This window comes from Lupinus angustifolius, chromosome LG16 (assembly GCF_001865875.1).
Source record: "Lupinus angustifolius cultivar Tanjil chromosome LG16, LupAngTanjil_v1.0, whole genome shotgun sequence".
Taxonomy (NCBI): Eukaryota; Viridiplantae; Streptophyta; class Magnoliopsida; order Fabales; family Fabaceae; genus Lupinus; species Lupinus angustifolius.
The window spans coordinates 14,377,624-14,395,731 of NC_032024.1; the positions used below are offsets into that span (position 1 = coordinate 14,377,624).

The 18,108-nt window shown below is 30.3% G+C and overlaps 1 protein-coding gene and 1 pseudogene across 2 annotated transcripts; one reads left to right on the forward strand and one right to left on the reverse strand.

Moving 5' to 3' along the window:
- On the forward strand, window positions 12,738-16,024 carry LOC109329954 (annotated as a pseudogene).
- On the reverse strand, window positions 16,962-17,660 carry LOC109329956. 2 transcript variants are annotated; one of them, XM_019563881.1, is made up of 2 exons: window positions 17,624-17,660; window positions 16,962-17,583 (listed from the first exon to the last, which is right to left on the reverse strand). In XM_019563881.1, the coding sequence occupies exon 2, from the start codon at window positions 17,557-17,559 to the stop codon at window positions 17,167-17,169; it is 393 nt and encodes a 130-aa protein (XP_019419426.1). In that variant the 5' UTR covers window positions 17,560-17,583; window positions 17,624-17,660; the 3' UTR covers window positions 16,962-17,166. The 2 variants fall into 2 exon arrangements, with proteins under 2 accessions (XP_019419426.1, XP_019419427.1); XM_019563882.1 differs by having other exon boundaries at window positions 16,962-17,573; window positions 17,616-17,642.

Here is an 18,108-nt window from a genome sequence, read left to right on the forward strand (position 1 = left end):
TAAATTGCAAATTGATCTTTGATAGTTCTCATTGCCTTATTCAGGATATGATTACCATGAAGATGATTGGACATGTTGAAGCATTGAATGACTTATATACTCTCAATACAACATCTAAGTCATCTAAACAAGTCTTGTGCAATATAAACATAGAGAATGCCAATAACAGTAAGAGTGTCAACTTTGATTTATGGCATTCAAGACTTGGACACCCATATAATAATGTCTTACATACTATTTCTAAGCAATTTCCTTTGGTTAAATATGATTCATCTTTCATCTGTGATTTCTTTTATATGGCAAAAATGGCAAAACTTCCCTTCTCAAAGGGTGCTCATAATGCTGAGTCTCCCTTTGATCTTGTCCATATGGACATATGGGGACCTATGGGTGTTCCCTCCATACATGGCCATAAATATTTCTTGACTATCATTGATGACTTTAGTAGACATACATGGCTTTTTCTAATGCAATCCAAGGCTGAAACTAGGCATCTTGTTCATAGCTTTATTCAATTTGTGCAAACTCAATTCAACAAGATTATTAAAGTCATAAGGACTGATAATGGGGCAGAATTCAATACTCCTACCATTTATCAAAATTTAGGAATCCTACATCAAACTAGTTGTGTTGAAACCCCACAACAAAATTCTATTGTTGAAAGAAAACATAGGCACTTGCTAAATGTAACTAGATCAATTTTATTTCAGTCTCAATTACCCATCACTTTTTGGTCTTATGTTGTTAGACATGCCACTTTTCTTATTAATAGGTTGCCTAGCTATGTTCTGCAAAACAAATCCCCTTTTAACTTGTTATACAATAAAGAGCCTGACCTCAATGCATTAAAGGTCTTTGGCAGCCTTTGTTTTGCTTGCACCCTTAGCAACCACAGGAAAAAACTTGACCCTAGAGCCAAAAGATGCATATTTTTAGGATACAAAGCTGGGACCAAAGGATACTTACTTCTAGATATTCGTACAAGGGCAATTTTTTTATCTAGGCATGTCACTTTCCATGAGCAGGTTTTCCCATATCCCAATACTTTCCCTACTCATACTCAATCCGACCCTGTACCCCAAAATAGTTATGCAATGTTTCCCAAAATAGTTTTCTGTTTTGTTTGTTATTAGATTTGTTTCCTCTTTTAGCTATTTTCTGTTTTTATAGTTAAGTTAGTTATCTTTCTTTTGTATAAATTGAGCCTTGATTCAAGGTTTTAATCAATGAGAAAATCAAGATGTATTCATTCAATTGTTATAGTTAATGGGAAACATCCCGTTTCTAAAGTCATTATCCTTCTTCAAAGAAAAAACATAAGTTCTTAATTGATAATTATATACCACTTGTAATTTTCAATAGTTTATATTTATGCATAAACTATTATAAACCTATTAATTCCAAGATCTAGAATTTGATGGTTTTTACAAACAAAAAAAGTAAGATGATGTTATCATTCTTATATACTTGATTGGAAAAGAAGCTTCCATTCAGATATACTAATAACCTTAATTAATCTATATGATCATGCTTTCAGCCAGCAAATTCAATCTCATTTCTCATCAATCAAATAGGTTGATTAATAATGATTACAATGAATTGAAGGACATAGGGAAAGTAATATTTTATAACAAATTCATTCAATCATTGATATATCATCTATCATTCATTTGTATTACTATTTTTGAAGAGTAATAATAATTAAACATGAATGGTGGAGTGAGAATGTATAAAAGTCATACATGTCTTTACATATATTGTTTTTCTTATTTCATTCGGAATATTTTATATGCTGATTAATAATTATTAAATTGCAACATATCAACTGTAACTATACTTACACAAATCATACTTTTTGGTACTAAAATTGAATAAACATGGTCGATTTTTTTGTATGCTCCATTTGAGATCTTTGCCGAATTTGCCATCTCTTTTTGAACTATATACATCCAAGACATGTAATTGACCATTCCATGTCATGGTACAAGAGAGCGTTGTAGCTTTAAAAATCTTCGCCTTAATTCGAAAATTAAGTTCTCCTTGGTAATTGAGAGTTTGGGCACCAAAGTTCTTGTCGTCGGATGTACAATGAATGTTAAGAAGAATACCATTTCCCAAATCATTCCTTATGTAAACACTTCGCCCTTCACTTAGAGCCACAAGAGAGGCAAAAAGTAAAAGAAGAGAGAAGAATAGGGTATGGCTACTTGATCCAACCATTATAATTTTTTCAAGGGGAGAAAAACTCTATAAGCTTTGGTCAATTTGTCAATGTTGGTGTGTGAAGTGATAACATTATAAGCATATACAAAATATATATATATATATATATATATATATATAAAGATATAGAGTTATTGGTGTGTAAAAATATTTTAACCATTTCAAAAATGGATTGTTTAATTAAATGTAAATGCTTTATGATTTTTTTAATGAATGTATTCAGCCAGTGTTAATTATATCATATTGGTTGAGGTATAGTGATATAGTCGATCACAAATTAAATGAGATAAAATAAAACAAAAAAAATAAATTCAAAATTAGAGATTAAAATTAATATTTTGGTATTATTAAAGATTCGAACCAAAAAATTATATTTTATTAATAAGTAATTGTAGCATTAATGCCCTTTATGAAATTTTATTTTTGTTTTAGAGATAAATATATAACTACAAATTTAGTATGTTTTTTGGTATTATCATGAGGAGCCACATTTTTTATCCCAAATTTTGTATCACTTCATGTACCCCTTGTTTCATATTTGTCAAAAAACAAATATGAAATAAATATATAACACCTTCACATTTTTTGAGCAATAAAAACAAGGAGTTTATGAAGTGATACACATTCTAGGATAAAAGATGTGCTCCCTACCATGGGTATCCCTTCATGCTATATATAAAAAATTAATCTACTTTGAGAAGTGTGATTATTCCTTCCAATAATTGTGAAATAATTTTTTGGTATATCTAAAGATATATGAATGTAGTACTTGACTCATGACAAAGATGATCATACCTAATTAACTGTACATGGGTCGTTGGTGTATAGTAATAAATAATAATAACAAATTATGATATTAATTTTATTAATAAATTTCTTATTCTTTTTTTGTTTTCTAATAATAAATAAATTTATAATAATACATAAATATCATATTGATTTATTTATTATTATAAAATTATTAATATTTAGTATTATTTTAATATTTTAAATATTTTTTTAACATTATTAAATACTTTCAAAATATTTAAATATCATTAAGTATTTTTAAATATTTAAATATTATTCAAATATTTTTAACTAATGTTTAATATTTTTAATCTTGGTTTTTTAATTTTCAATTTATAATAATATTTATTATTATAGATTTATTTAAATATTTTTTTAATAATTTCAGGTGGGCAAATTTTAAGGTTAGACCACCATCTATTTTCTATTTTATTTGTTATTTTATATCACTCATTTAATTTTTGGTATTTTAATTTTTATTTTAAGAGAGAAATATATAAATAAATATATTTTGTGGAACTTTTACTCTACCTTGCAAGTAATTATTTATGGTGATATAATAATGGCGAGAATATTGACATGTAGAGATGGCAAAACGGGTTGCCCAACCCGTTTTGTCCATATCCGCAAATGCCTACAAAAAATTAAGCGGCTACGAGCGCATTATTCAATAATTAACAAAAATAAAAAAGGTTCATAACATAAATAATAATAAATTAAGTAAAGTAGTTAAAATTAAACATTGAACAAAAACTTTGATATTTTATATGAAGTTGAATAAAGTACATTAAGTTACAATTTTTTAGGGATTAAAAATCACATTATATCATAATTTAGTTGAAACTTTCTTAATTTTTCCTTACATTATGTCCGCAAGCCGCCAATGTTGCCCAATAGAAATGCTATCAAGCTTAGCAAGGAAAACATTCAGGACAAAGCATGCAAATGAGTAAATTTTGTATATCATGCAGGCGCGACCAAAGACATCGCCCATTTTGCCATCTAAATTGACATGTATGTTGTTTTATGCTAAATAGATTATAGTATTGGTGCATCACAAAGTTGGTCATTGAGACATAGGCAGGTTAGGAATATTGAGACATGTGTCCTTCCATTTTTCCATCTTATTATTTTTTCATGTCTTCATTTGAATGTTGCGGGAATTATTATTAAGATTATAAATGGAAGGAAACACATTCCAACATTTAATTGATTTAAGGAGATAAATTATATTTTTATATGAGATACTTTATTATCTTGAATTTATCCACTGTTCTCCATAACTTCTAGAGGAAAACAAAAGTTATATATATTTATTTATTGCATATAAAAATATATGCTTTTTTCATGGTGTCATATAAATGAAACGTCAAATGAGTATAAAACAAACAATTATAGATTAATAAGAGCAATAACTTTACATGAAAATAAATTTATAAGAATAAGATTAATGTAAAGTGTTACTATTCAACTTACCAATTAGGAGCACAAACCGTAATTATTGTAGAATTCAAAATTAAAAAAACAAATACTCATTTCATGTGGGCTTCTCTTTTTTCATCATTATTATATTTTCTGTTAGACATTGATGCTGACGGAATAGGAATGCACAAGATATTGAGAGTTATTCAACGTGCGATCCCCCTCCTACTCATTGGGGGATTTCTAAACTTATTGAAAATATAAAAATGACAACCCTTTAACAACTAACTAATCCATATTTCATATTTTTGTTATTCCAATTATAAAATCAAAAAATATTATTTAATTATGATAATAAATTCAAAATTTTGAATTGAATATTTTTTTTTTTTTTTTGCTTCAGGACACGTACATGTCTCTTTTGTGATAACAAAACCTCAATAGTTTTTGTAAAGCCAAAAAAGCTATTATAATACCCATAAACGAGTACAAAATAATTATCTGACCTTGAAAAATTAATAGTAGCCGGATCACTTCTTTTTGGGAAGAAATTTTACAGTGAGTCTATAAAATCCTAAAATTATTGCATTATCTACATAGGTAAAAAACAATCATTTAACTTTTATAAAATTACAAAGGATATTTGAGTGCAATTTTTAAATTTTATTTAATTACAAAAAAAAGTAAGGGTTATTTCTTATTTGGCAAGTTTACTCTTTTAAAAATTAAATTCTTCCATAATTCGGCTAATAAGTAATCATGATTAGAAGTTAGTGGCAGTTAAAAATATTAAGCTTAAACTAGTGACATTTAAAATGTGGATGATTTCTTTTAAAAAGAAATATGTAATGTAGTTAGTCACATTTATATGTTGAACAAATTCATAGTTAAACTTCAACTACCACGAAGTCGAAAAATGTGGATAAGTATTTTGCCACACCCCGTAACGATTTTATTAAGCGTGATAATCAATTACTTACCACATTTTATCGTCAATAATTTTAACAGCAGATAACAATTGTTTTGATGTAGTGTTATTAAGTTACTTAAAATACAAAAAAAATGAAAATTGATAATTCTTGGTCATTATTAGGAAAAACGAAAATGAAAGATAATTTCAAATTGAATCTTCCCATTAATGAACAATAAGTGTTCACTTAGAAGAAAATTAATAGCAGGAGAAACTATGTTGGTCATAAACCGAATTTTACTTATAGAGATAGTAAAGATAATACTTATGACATTAATTGTTTCTTAACTTAAAACATAAACTAAGATACAACACGAGTTAAAAGCTTACTATTAGATTCCCAAAATATTCTATTAATGAAATATTTAATATTTTAATTTGTTTCCAAAATTATAGAAATTATTTAAAGAAAATTAGTATTAAATTAATATTTTAAGATGTGATACAAGCATTAACATTACTATTAAATTTTCAAAATAATTTCTTATTTTATTTTTATAAACATTGTTTATGATTAAAAAAGTAATTAACAGAAATAATTATAATATTATTTTCACTATTAGGCTTATAATAATAATAATTCTTTATTACGTTATAAAAATATTAATAATTACAAAGGAGATAAAATATTAATTATTATTATATTAATAAAACATTTATTTAATATAATAAAAATTTCTATTTATATAAATTTCTTAATTATTGAAAAAGGAAAAGACAAAAACAAATTTGTTTATATAATTATTATTTAGTATTAATTATTTGTATAGATCGATACCCTCATGCTAACTTGTAATTATGAGTTGCTAGAATGTTAGGCGTTAGGAAAATCGAGCAACTAGGCGGTAATGAGTGATGGTGGGCACGAGACACTAGATTGACACACTTGTTAGTGCCCGGTGGCTGTGAGGCCAAGTTTGTTGACAAGATAATGAGAATCTGACGTTTGTTGCGCTTGTCACTAGTTAAGGATAATATACCCGATATGGTGCAACATCATTACATTATGGATTCAACACGATCATTTTTTTCCTTTCCAACTAGCAGTGTACCCGTGCATTTGCACGGGTCGCTTCTTTGTTTATGTATAATGTAAATATAATATCAATAAATCATTTATTAAAACATTATATTTCTCATTCATATAGGTGCAATATTAACATTGATTTTTGAGTGTATATGTAGAATATTAACAATTATAAATGTGTTTGTATAAGCATTTATTTGTTGAAAGTGTGATTATAGAAAATATTTGATTCTTAAATAACTCAATAAATAAAATTCAATGCTTATGTTTTATTTTAGATTAATGTTCATTGTGTATAAATATTTGAATATATTTTTAGCATTCAAATATTGTATAACAAAACACATTAAAAAGAAATACAAACACAAATATACAAGATTGTGATATTTTATCCAAAAAGTATTGTTTTTAAGTTGGTTTTTCTCAATTATGCTTAAGATAAGTTTCATAAAAGTGTATGAAATTTAGGTATGTTTGGACTTATCAGGTTGCTGATGTATTTATGGTTTGTACTAGACCAGACTTGACACAAACAATTAGTCAAGTGTGCAAATACATATCTAAACCAGGAATCAACATTAGGAAGCAGTCAAATGGATTTTCATATATTTGAATGGGACTACAGGTCTCGGTATCATGTTTGGTAGTCAACAGAGTAAGCCTTCAGTTGTTGGTTATGCTGATTTGGACTATGCAGGAGACTTAAATGATAGAAGGTTCATAATAGGGTTTGTCTTCACCCTTGCAGGTGGACCAATTATGTGGAGATCATCAACTCAGTTTATTGTTGCTATGTCCACAACTGAAGTAGAGTACATGGAAACTGGTGAAGCTTCTAAGGAAGCCTTGTGGCTTATGAGGGTGGTAAATGAATTAGGCATTGAGCAAGGTGGAGTTCTGCTGCATTGTACAACCAAAGTGCTATCTTCTTGGCAAAGAACCAGGTGCATCATGCTATGACCAAACATATTGATGTGAGATTTCCCAAGATCAGAGAGTTGGTAGCTTGTAGGCATATACTATTGTAGAAGGTTCACACTTCAAAAAATACAGCTGATATTTTAACCAAGCATGTTACCATGGACAAGTTCAGGCATTTCCTGGGCTTGTTGAACATTCACTGATGCTAGACTATGGAGCACCCCCAACCCAATGACGAAAGATGGAGATTGATGATATTCGTTAAGGTGGATATTGTTGTGCAATGGCTCATATATCTATATAACAGCAATACAAGTTATGAGTTTGGGCTAATGTAAAAGGGTCGGGTAGAGGGCTATATATTTATGTTATGTAAATCTAATGTAACAAGTAGAACAATAGCTAAACAAAAATCATAATTCTCTAATACATAATGGTAGCCTCTCAACGCTCCCGGTATCGTAGGCACAATTGGTCAAACCTCGTTACCAAATATATTGTGTTATTCTTTTATCTCTACTTTTTTACTATTTGATTGCTTGCTTGTTCCTAACAATTGTTTTCTTAAGGAACCTCATTACCCTTTCAATAGTATGTCAATGTTCCATACTAGGTTTACTCGTAAACTTGCATAATAATCCCACAATATGGGAATTGTCAAGTCTAGTGCAATTAGTGACATGTTGAAGGCTGTCAGTGATGCTAGCATACTCAGTTTGTGTTACACATTCACCAGTGTTCCTAAAAAGTTTTATATTTGAATTATATGGTATGTCAGCAAGTTTACAGTCAAAGTATTTATATTTCTTTAAGATCTTCTCCTCATGGAGATATTGATATAAAGAAATTTATTCTTTTGACCTAGTAATATTTATACCCTTGATTACATTTGCAACTTCAAGGTCTTTCATGTAAAGTTGTTACACAACAATGATTTCACATTATTCACATCATGAATGTTAGAACCAAATATGAGTAGGTCGTCTACATTGAGGAATATGATAGTGTAAGTGTCATTTTATGATTTTTAATAAATGCATTTCTCACTTTCATTCACCTTAAACTCATTCGAGACAATTAAATTGTCAAACTTTTCATGTCACTATTTAGGTGGTGGCTTAAGACCATACAACGACTTATCTAACTTGAAAACCATATTTTCTTGCCATGAATTACAAAATCTTTTGTTTGTTCCAAATAGATTTCTTCTTCCAAATCACTATTTAAAAAAGTGATCTTAACATCTATTTAATGTATTACTAAATTATGTATCACATAGAGTGATATTAGTAGTCTAATGATGTTATTCTAGTCACATGTGAAAATGTGTTAAAGAAATATATATTCTTCATTTGCCTAAAACTCTTGGCTACAAGGCGAGCTTTGTATTTATCCATTGTGCCATCAAGTTTCAGTTTCTTTTTCAATACTCACTTACAACCAATAGGTTTACAATCAGGAGGCAAGTCTGCTAAATGCCATATCTTGTTAGACTCTATAGAATCTATCTCATCATTTATGATCTCTTGCCATAAATCAACATCCAAAGAAGTCAAAGCTTCTTAGAGATTGGATGGATCATCTTATAATGTATATACCATATAATCAGGTTCATACACTTTTACAGTTCTTGCTCTCTTACTTCTTCTAGGTTTTATTTCTAACCTTTCAATTTTATCATTATCTCTAATCACATGTATATGACTAGTTGATGTTCTCTTACTATTTCTCAATTTAAAATGGAATTTATTTTTATTGAAGTCAACATCGTTAAACTCAATGATCACTTGTATCTTAGAAGGTTTTTGAAGTCCTTCCAGCTAGGAGATAATTTATCAACAATGACAACTACTTGAAATTGCTCATCTGGGGGAATACCCTCAAATAATTTCATGAGAAATTCTCTATATCTCATGAGATTATGACTCTACTAGTTTATCATCACTTATTTGATACTTGAGGTGGTGGCTAACATCATAATTTTTAGCCTCAACTTCCTTTGTATCATATTTTTTTTCAAATGCATAACAAATTAATTTGACAAATTTGTATGTGCTATAGTAATCATATAAATCATCAGACAACCCATTCAGGAGTAAATTCTACATAGGTAATCATTTTCATTCACGAGAGCTATGTCAATAGTCAGTTTATCCTTATCAATTTTCAGAATGTGTGCAACTTTTCTCATGGTGAAAAAGAATTTCATCTTATGTTGTCATCGTTTGAAATTAATCTCATCAAACTGAAATGGTTTGTTAAGGTTAAAGCTATTTGGCCTATTAATATTCTCTACGAATGTCATTGCAGTATAAAACATCTTAAAGTTGTTGTTGTTGTAGCTTACAACAATTCTAAATGGCACGATAGAGTACTTATTGGCCGAGTCATGACTAGGTCGCTCTTTTTAAGATGTTTCGTGACACTGTCCAAAATGTGCAAGCAGACTATCGATCACACCGTCCCCGGGAAAAAATAGCCCAGTTCACTCTTATCGAATTCTTATTGCACTGTAAGAACCAATCTCGAATACACGCATCACAATATGGCTACCAGCACCAATTCTCAAAATGCTCACAATATGGTTACTCGTGCCAATTCTATTTTCCCACACTCTAATATCACTATCAGTTCTCGAAATTCCCACAATTTGGCTACCTGTACAAATTCTAGTACCGCCAAAAGAAAGAGGGAGAAGTATGTCAAAAATGCATGGACAGAGATAATGATGGAGAAAGAAGAAATTGAGTAATAGAAAGCTCCACTTGGGATAATAAAATATGAAGGGAGGATGCTTCTATTTATAGCATGATACTTTTTCGAAGTTCCTCCAACATCCAATGTGGGACTTGTGAGTTTTTTTGACTTCACACTCATAAGTATCCAATACTGGCCTCCAACAAAGTAAGTTCCAACAATAGATGATCTCCATTCATGATCCTGTAGTTGTCAAAATCTTGATTTTATATTAAAATTTAGAGATATTGAAGACAATGATAAAGATAGAAAGAATGATAAAGATGACTAAAATGAAGATGAGAGGGAGAGGAGTTCTGGAAAAAAATTCAATTTCCCGCAAGAAACAATATTTGGATGGATGGAAAGGAATCTTGATGAGAATTTAATATACTTTCATAAAAAATGAAAAACTATTATGATAGAGTGGTAATATTTTTTAGAAAAAACTAAAAATTAAATTTGAACTTTTTATTAGAGGATGAAATTGAAATGTAAAAATAAAATAAAGGACTAAAATAATATTAACCCAAAATGGTATGATGCTCTTGGGCGACTACTTAAGGTTGAAGACTTCATTACTTCAATAAGTTATATTCAAGTGTAACTCAAGATGGTATGGTGTTGAGTTTGTTTAAGTTTATGGATTGATTTGGTTTCAAAAAAAGTCACACCCGGAAAGGTTAAAACCAAATCATATATAAAAATAAGTTCAAATGCACATGTTGGATTGATCTAAGTCTAACTCATAAAATAGGCTTAGATTAGCCGAACACATAGGTTTATCCAAATCCCAACAAAATGCAATGACTTTCCCAAGCCCACTTGATAAATGAGTGGAATTAGATTTTAAAAACAAGCTCAAATAAAACTTGATCATTCGGTCCAATCAAATATATCATGAACTTATGATAAATAGAGTGTCCATCAAATTAGTTAAAAAGGAGTTCCTATTAAGTTCAAGCAAATAATTTTTGACCCAAGTGACATACTTGTTTTTAGCCCCTATCTAGTCTGATATGAATAAAACAACTATTTATTATGTATCTATATGGGAATGCATTTGTTGTGTCACAAAAATATATTATTTTATATATCATTTGTTATGATTTGTCAGAAAAATTCTTATATTAATTTTTTAAATTTCAATCCATCATAATATGACACATCAAGTGTCACATTTTCTATGTAAATGACATTGATATTGGGTGAACGGTTCGGCTCCATCCCAATGATTCCATGTAAATATTCTAAGGGCAAATGGTCCATAACTTCCAACATGATGGCCCTTTTCATCTTTTTTTATTAGAAAACCAATTTAAGTACCCCCAACCCACTTTATGTTCAGACTTTGGGCCTCTAAATTGCAAGAAGCGCCATAAAATCTTTATATTTAAAAATTGGTATGATTTTGCAAAGCTTGTGCCAAAATAAAAGGTTACAACGTTAAATTCTCATACTTAACAAGAAAACCCCTTCCCTGGGTCACCATAAAATCAATAACCTTTATTGCAACGGTCTTTCTCTTCCACAAATTTGAATTCCACTGTGCAAGAAGAAATGTCTTTTTACAAGATTTATTGGAAATTGTTACTACTTGTTAATTTGTCCTTGCTTCAAATCACTCATCAAAGGCAAGTACATGTGATTAATGATATTACTAAATCAGTATTATATTCCATCATTTTGGTGGACAATTCCAACAACTATTTAAGCCACTTTTGTCTTCCTAATAATGTAGCCAACCACTTGCCTAAGATAGGAGCTCATACTGCCAAATTAGATGGGCCTCACTTTTTTTTTTACAATATACATTAAAAACTTGACAATAGGTATATAAATTATTCAATTAACTTATTTCAAAAAAAAAAACAAGTTGGTACTTTTATTTGGGTATTAACTAAAAGATAGAGTTTAATTCTTGTGAATGACACTTATTGAAAAATATATTCACGCACATTGCAAGTGGTTAGTTACTTATATGTAGAGTGAAAGAATACGTTTAGTTATACCAAAAAGTATATAATATTATACTTATTCAAAAATTCATCAGCTGATTTTATCAAAAAGAGTTTAATTAGCTTTAGACCTTTCAGCATCCCATTTTCCACCTTCAATTGATTTTTTCATATAGTGAGAAAAAATAGATTATAATTATATTTATCTATGATATAACTTGAAGAGAAAAAGCAATTTATCCTCTTTGAAGATATGTAAAAATATTTATTCCAAAATAAAAGTTTCATATATAATTAAAGCTAAGTACCCAAACAAAATTAAACTATAAAACAAATTTATTTTAACAAAAAAAAGAAAACTAAATGCGTCCGTACAGTCTTTAAATGCCATGTTTACAAATTTACATATTGTTTTTATGATTTAACCAAAGCAAATCCAGCTGGTTTAAACTAAATTTTCAGATTACAAGTTTACAACATTAAATAATGTTGAGTGGAAGGGTTTTATTAAATAATCAATTGATTTTACAAAACAAATAAAGACAAGTACTATAGATAAAGTAAGTAAGTAGCCCCCTCTCAACCAAAATTTGAAACGAGTGGCCGTTGTAGCTCAAATATTCACACATCTCACAAAAAAAGAGAGAGAGAAAAAAAAACTTCGTATCATATAATAATGCAACACAACACAACACAAACGAGGAAACAAAAACAACAACATCAACAAACTCAACCTCAAATTTAAATCTTGTCTCAACTCACTCCACTTGTGTATATAGAGAGAGAAGGAATATCAAAGTGAAGAAGAAGATAAGAATATGACAGGAACTGTGATAGTAAGCATGAACGGTGGTTGTGGTGGTGGGAAAGGAAGAAGAGTTACTAAAACAAGTGAATATGAAGAAGTTGAAGAAGAACAGAATCAGGTTTCTCCGGTGGCGGTTTTGTTAGCGGCGTTGAGAAAATCTATGGTGGCGTGTAGTGTGGAAAGTCCGAACGATGTAATCTCCACCGTTCATCATCATCATAAAATGGAGATTGGATGGCCCACAAATGTTAAACATGTTAGTCATGTTACCTTTGATCGTTTCAATGGGTTTTTGGGTCTTCCTCTTGAGCTTGAGTTGGATATACCTTGTCCAGTTCCTAGTGCTAGGTACTTCTTTTTCTTCATTACCCATTTTTTATTTTAGTTTTTTTGTTATATTTCAAATGAGTTTTGCTTAAATTGTTAAATAATTGAATATAGCATTAATCTAGTTCTGAAATAGGTTAATTTGGTCTCATCATTTATGAAATAGGCAATTTAGTCCTTAATTAAATTGATTGATTTTGTGCAAAGTCTTAAATAAAGTGAAACAATTTCTAGGAAAATGGGCATATATAAAAAAGATTTACATATCAATAATTTTTTTAAATGAACATGCTTTATGGATTACGGTACGTTAATTGTTTGATCTATGTAACCGATTTGATGAAAGCTTGGGTTGATTGTTCTTGTGCAAAGTCGGGACAAAGTCTACTTTTTTATTAAGACACCAAATTATAAGTTAATATCAATCTGAAGGAGCTAAATTAATATACTTTACTCATAAAAAATGCATGCTGTAGGATAAATCTCTACTTTAGATCGGTGAAATTTTATTTATTTTTAATTTAAGAGTAAAGATTCTTGCTAGAATATGCAATTAATAGTGCTCCCAAGGAGCGTACTAGAATTTATTTCTCGAAATTTGGTGGAGCCACAATTTAGTGTTTCCAGTGCCCTTGGTGGTGGAGTACTTGAACCATGTTTCTCAATATTTCCATTAAATTAGATAGTGGTTTTAAAGATAAATTAAGGTTTACCTTTTTTAAAAACTGAAAAGCATGCCCAACGGAAACATAGATATAAAAGTTATATTAGACTTTTGTATATAGTTCATAAAATACAAACTACTTTGTTGACTTCACTATAAAAAGTTTCTTTGAATGTTTTAGTTTGTTTACATGCCATGTTAGCAGATTCCCGTTCTGAGTCATCAAACAAGTGTAAGACTTCATTTTTTACCTTCTTTTTTTCCCCTCCAAAATTTAATTCGCAAATAGACGAAGAGTGCACTTCAATTTTTGATAGAGGATCTTTGTCTCAAAATAAGCATGAATTAGATAGAATTCATTGAATTTTTCACTGTTTCTCACTAGCCATTTTGGTAGCATTTAATTTTTCAAAACTCAATGAATCCAGAGTCCTATTTTTTTCTTCCTCTAATCCTTTTTCTTCCCTAAACCTCAACAACAATCTTATGTGATTTTCCATCATCAATACATGCAGTGTAAGTGTGTTTGGGGTCTCAGCAGAATCAATGCAGTGTTCTTATGATTCAAAAGGAAACAGTGTCCCCACTATTCTCTTACTAATGCAAGAGAGATTATACTCACAGGAAGGACTAAAGGTACCAAATCATTGATATATTTTGTCATTTTTACTCTATTTCATTGCTAGAGTCAGTTTTAGATTATGAGATTATGTGTTTGTTGTCTCTTTTCCATGAATTTTCAGGCTGAAGGTATATTTCGCATAAACCCGGAAAACAGTCAAGAGGAGCATTTGAGAGACCAGTTGAATAAGGGCATTGTGCCAGATGACATTGATGTACATTGCTTGGCAGGCCTGATTAAAGCATGGTTTCGAGAGCTTCCTTCGGGAGTGCTCGATGGACTTTCCCCTGAGCAAGTTCTTCAGTGCAACACTGAAGAGGAATCTGTTCAACTTGTGAAGCAGCTAAAGCCAACTGAATCTGCCTTGCTCAACTGGGCCATTGATCTCATGACTGATGTTGTAGTAGAAGAGGAGTATAACAAAATGGATGCAAGAAATATTGCAATGGTTTTCGCCCCAAATATGACTCAGGTACAAACCTGTACTCATTTTCTGTTTAAATTATTAATATATGCTTAATACCTTTCTATTTTGTTTTATATAATATCTCTTGTTTTTTGGGTAAATGGTATGACTTTTGTTAAAACAGAATAATGTATCATCTTTCACATGATAAATCTGCAGTGTTGATAGCCAAATAAGTTGCAATGTTAAGTATGCACACTAGCAAATTTGTATGGGCAAGCTAACTTGTGAACACTGGGAAATCATGTTATTGAAATTTTCATTTTCGTCTCATGCAACAGATGTCTGATCCTCTAACTGCACTGATGCATGCGGTCCAAGTGATGAATTTACTGAAGACCCTGATACTGAAGACACTACGAGAACGTGAAGAAACAACGACATCGGGATATTCATCCATGTCATGCCATTCATCAGATCGCCAATCTGAAGATGAGTATGACGACAGTCAGCAAGAAATGGATACTAGTGGTGAATTGAGAAGGACCAAGTCGGATTATGATGATGATCATGTTCACTACAACCATAGCAGTGAAGAGGAAGGTGAGACTGCATCTATAAGTGAGATTGAGGAATGCTTCTTGAAGACTTTGGATGAGAACACAACAGAATTCTCAGAAGAATCTGCAGGGTGTTTGCAAGAGGAGCTTGCAGTCAGCCCTAGACATTGCTCAAGCCATAACATGGAATCTGATATATCATTCACTGAAAATTCGTGCTCGAGTTCGTCTTGCCGAGATGAGTCCAGAGCAACTCCAGTCGATATGTCATCAAATGTTGGTACAAGTAGTTAGTTGATGAAGTGGAGATGATCGATGAATTTACGCATAATGTTTCCTTAGTTCCACAGCTTGCATCTAGTACAGGCATATATTCTGTTTCATTGATTCCACTGTTTGCATCTAGTTAAAAACTAAGTTTCTTCTTAGAATGCTTAAGTATGTTGTTTTATAGATTTTGTTTTACAAGCAAGGGTTGCTTGTGTAAATTAATACATGAAGGTAGAAGTGTTTGTTTCATTGCTTGTTGTAGATTGTGAGAAGGTTATGTTCAGTTTAGGGCTGAATTGTGACCTGGTTCTGTATGTTACAGTAGTGGACAAATTCTAACTGTGACAAATGGATATGGGTATCAACTGTCTAAGGAGTAGTAGCTATCTATATTTTTAGATTTCACTTAGGTGGAAGATTTAAGTACTATGTATTGGTCAAATTCTTAGGTACTAGGAAGATTGACTTGGTTTGAAGTGGGGCTTGCTATGTATGCTATGTAATGTGTGTGATCAATATTTGATTTGAAGTTTGATTGAATGAAAACATTTAAAATGCAATTCATGAAGGTCAACTACTTATTCTATATGATTAAATTTCAGTGTATTTGTTTTACTTCTTTTAGGACAATGACAAATAATATTAATATCACATGTCATATTGGAATCATTCACCTAATATTATTTGACTTTTAAGTATTAAGTAGTATACAAAAGAAAAAGAAAAAACAATTTGATATAACACTTCTACCCCTTAAATATAATGATATGATATTTCTCTCTTTAAAACTAAGAACAAAATTAACAACTTCCTTCTTCAAGCATTGGATATAAGTCTGGTTTGTCATATACAAGTTATACATATAAATAGTGAATAATGTGTTAACATTTATAATGTGAATGCACACACCCAGAATTTTTTTTAGTGAATAAAGCTTGTGCTACCTAATTTCATAAAGATGAGAGTATTTTAAATTAGTTGAACCAATCCGAGCTAAACCTATACAATGGGAACTTGATCCCTTAGGATTTAGCTGTTTGATTAGTTTTCAATCTTTACAACAACAAAAAGTCTAACAAAAAATGATATGGTAGACACCACTCATGCTATAAAGAAATATATCAAATCATTCAATGAAAAACTCTTTCTAAAAATTATTAGCATGATGATGCTGTGTATATATTCTACTATCAACTCTGGAACAAATGCAGAAATGACATGATTATATCATATTATAATTTACATGAACCTATGAAAGGACAGAAACAGAATTGTGGTGTAAAAATATCAGATTTAGGATACATACAATTGAAAACTTTTATTACCTTTTAGACACATTTAAATAACCCCATCTTTCTAAAACTAAATTAAAGAATAAACACTGTTGAAACCAAGCCCTTATAGATTATGTATACACAAGAAACCAGAACAGTGATTCAGACAAGAAATCTCCACATATAGAATCAAGAAGCCAAACAAGCTTCCCAGAATAATCTATTGTTTTCATTCTCATCCATTAACTCTTGACCAGAATCATCAGACACACATGACTTATAATTGTGTGCATGCATCTCATCATCTTCACAGTATGAAGCTCCATAGAAACTATTATCTTTCTTCTCATCTTCTTCATCATCATCCTCAATATTCAAAGACTCATCATATCCATTGAGTTCAGCAGCATCACAAATCTCAGAATCATCATAGCTGCAAGATTGAGCATCATCATCTGCTATGTAAAATTCATAAGCATATGCATATTCATTCTTGGTGGTAGAAGAATCAGCTTCAGAGTCACCAGTGGCCTCAAGAAGAGTGTAACAAGTGACATCACAAGTGCCCTTATTCATAGCCATTGAGTCTTCACAAGCTTGTAGCACCTTTGGTTTGTGTTTCATGTACTTAGATTAATCTTGCAACTGTTGCACACTACAATTCAACAAAAGGGCTTATTTATCTACTAGCTAGTTCTTTAGTGTGAAATCAAAAAAATGAAAACAATGGGGTGTCTAGTTTTATAAAGGTTGTGACAGTGATGGGACAATCTTTCAAAAAATGGCATCCTTAAAAATGAAATGATTATTTGTTATAAGTGGCGTTGACTTTTATATTTATTTTATAAATGATACTATCATTTATCAGCGATAACTGGACCGTACTGGACGGTCCAACCGGTTTGAAAATGGACTATCATTTATTTTATAAGTCGAACTTGAAAATGGTTCTGGTTTACCATTTTAACTGAGTGAGGGTAAGACTGTTTTGAAATGGGAAAATTTTGGTCCGACTGTGTTAAACCCGGTTAAAGTTGATTAAACTGGGAAGTAACCGAACGGTTCACTTAAAAATAAAAAGATGGAACATTACTCTAATATTTTGTTTTACTCATAAAAAAAAGATGAATA

Excerpts from the sequence above, each read along its gene's own strand:
- LOC109329956 (XM_019563881.1), bottom strand. The coding sequence starts at position 17,559 with ATGGCTATGAATAAGGGCACTTGTGATGTCACTTGTTACACTCTTCTT.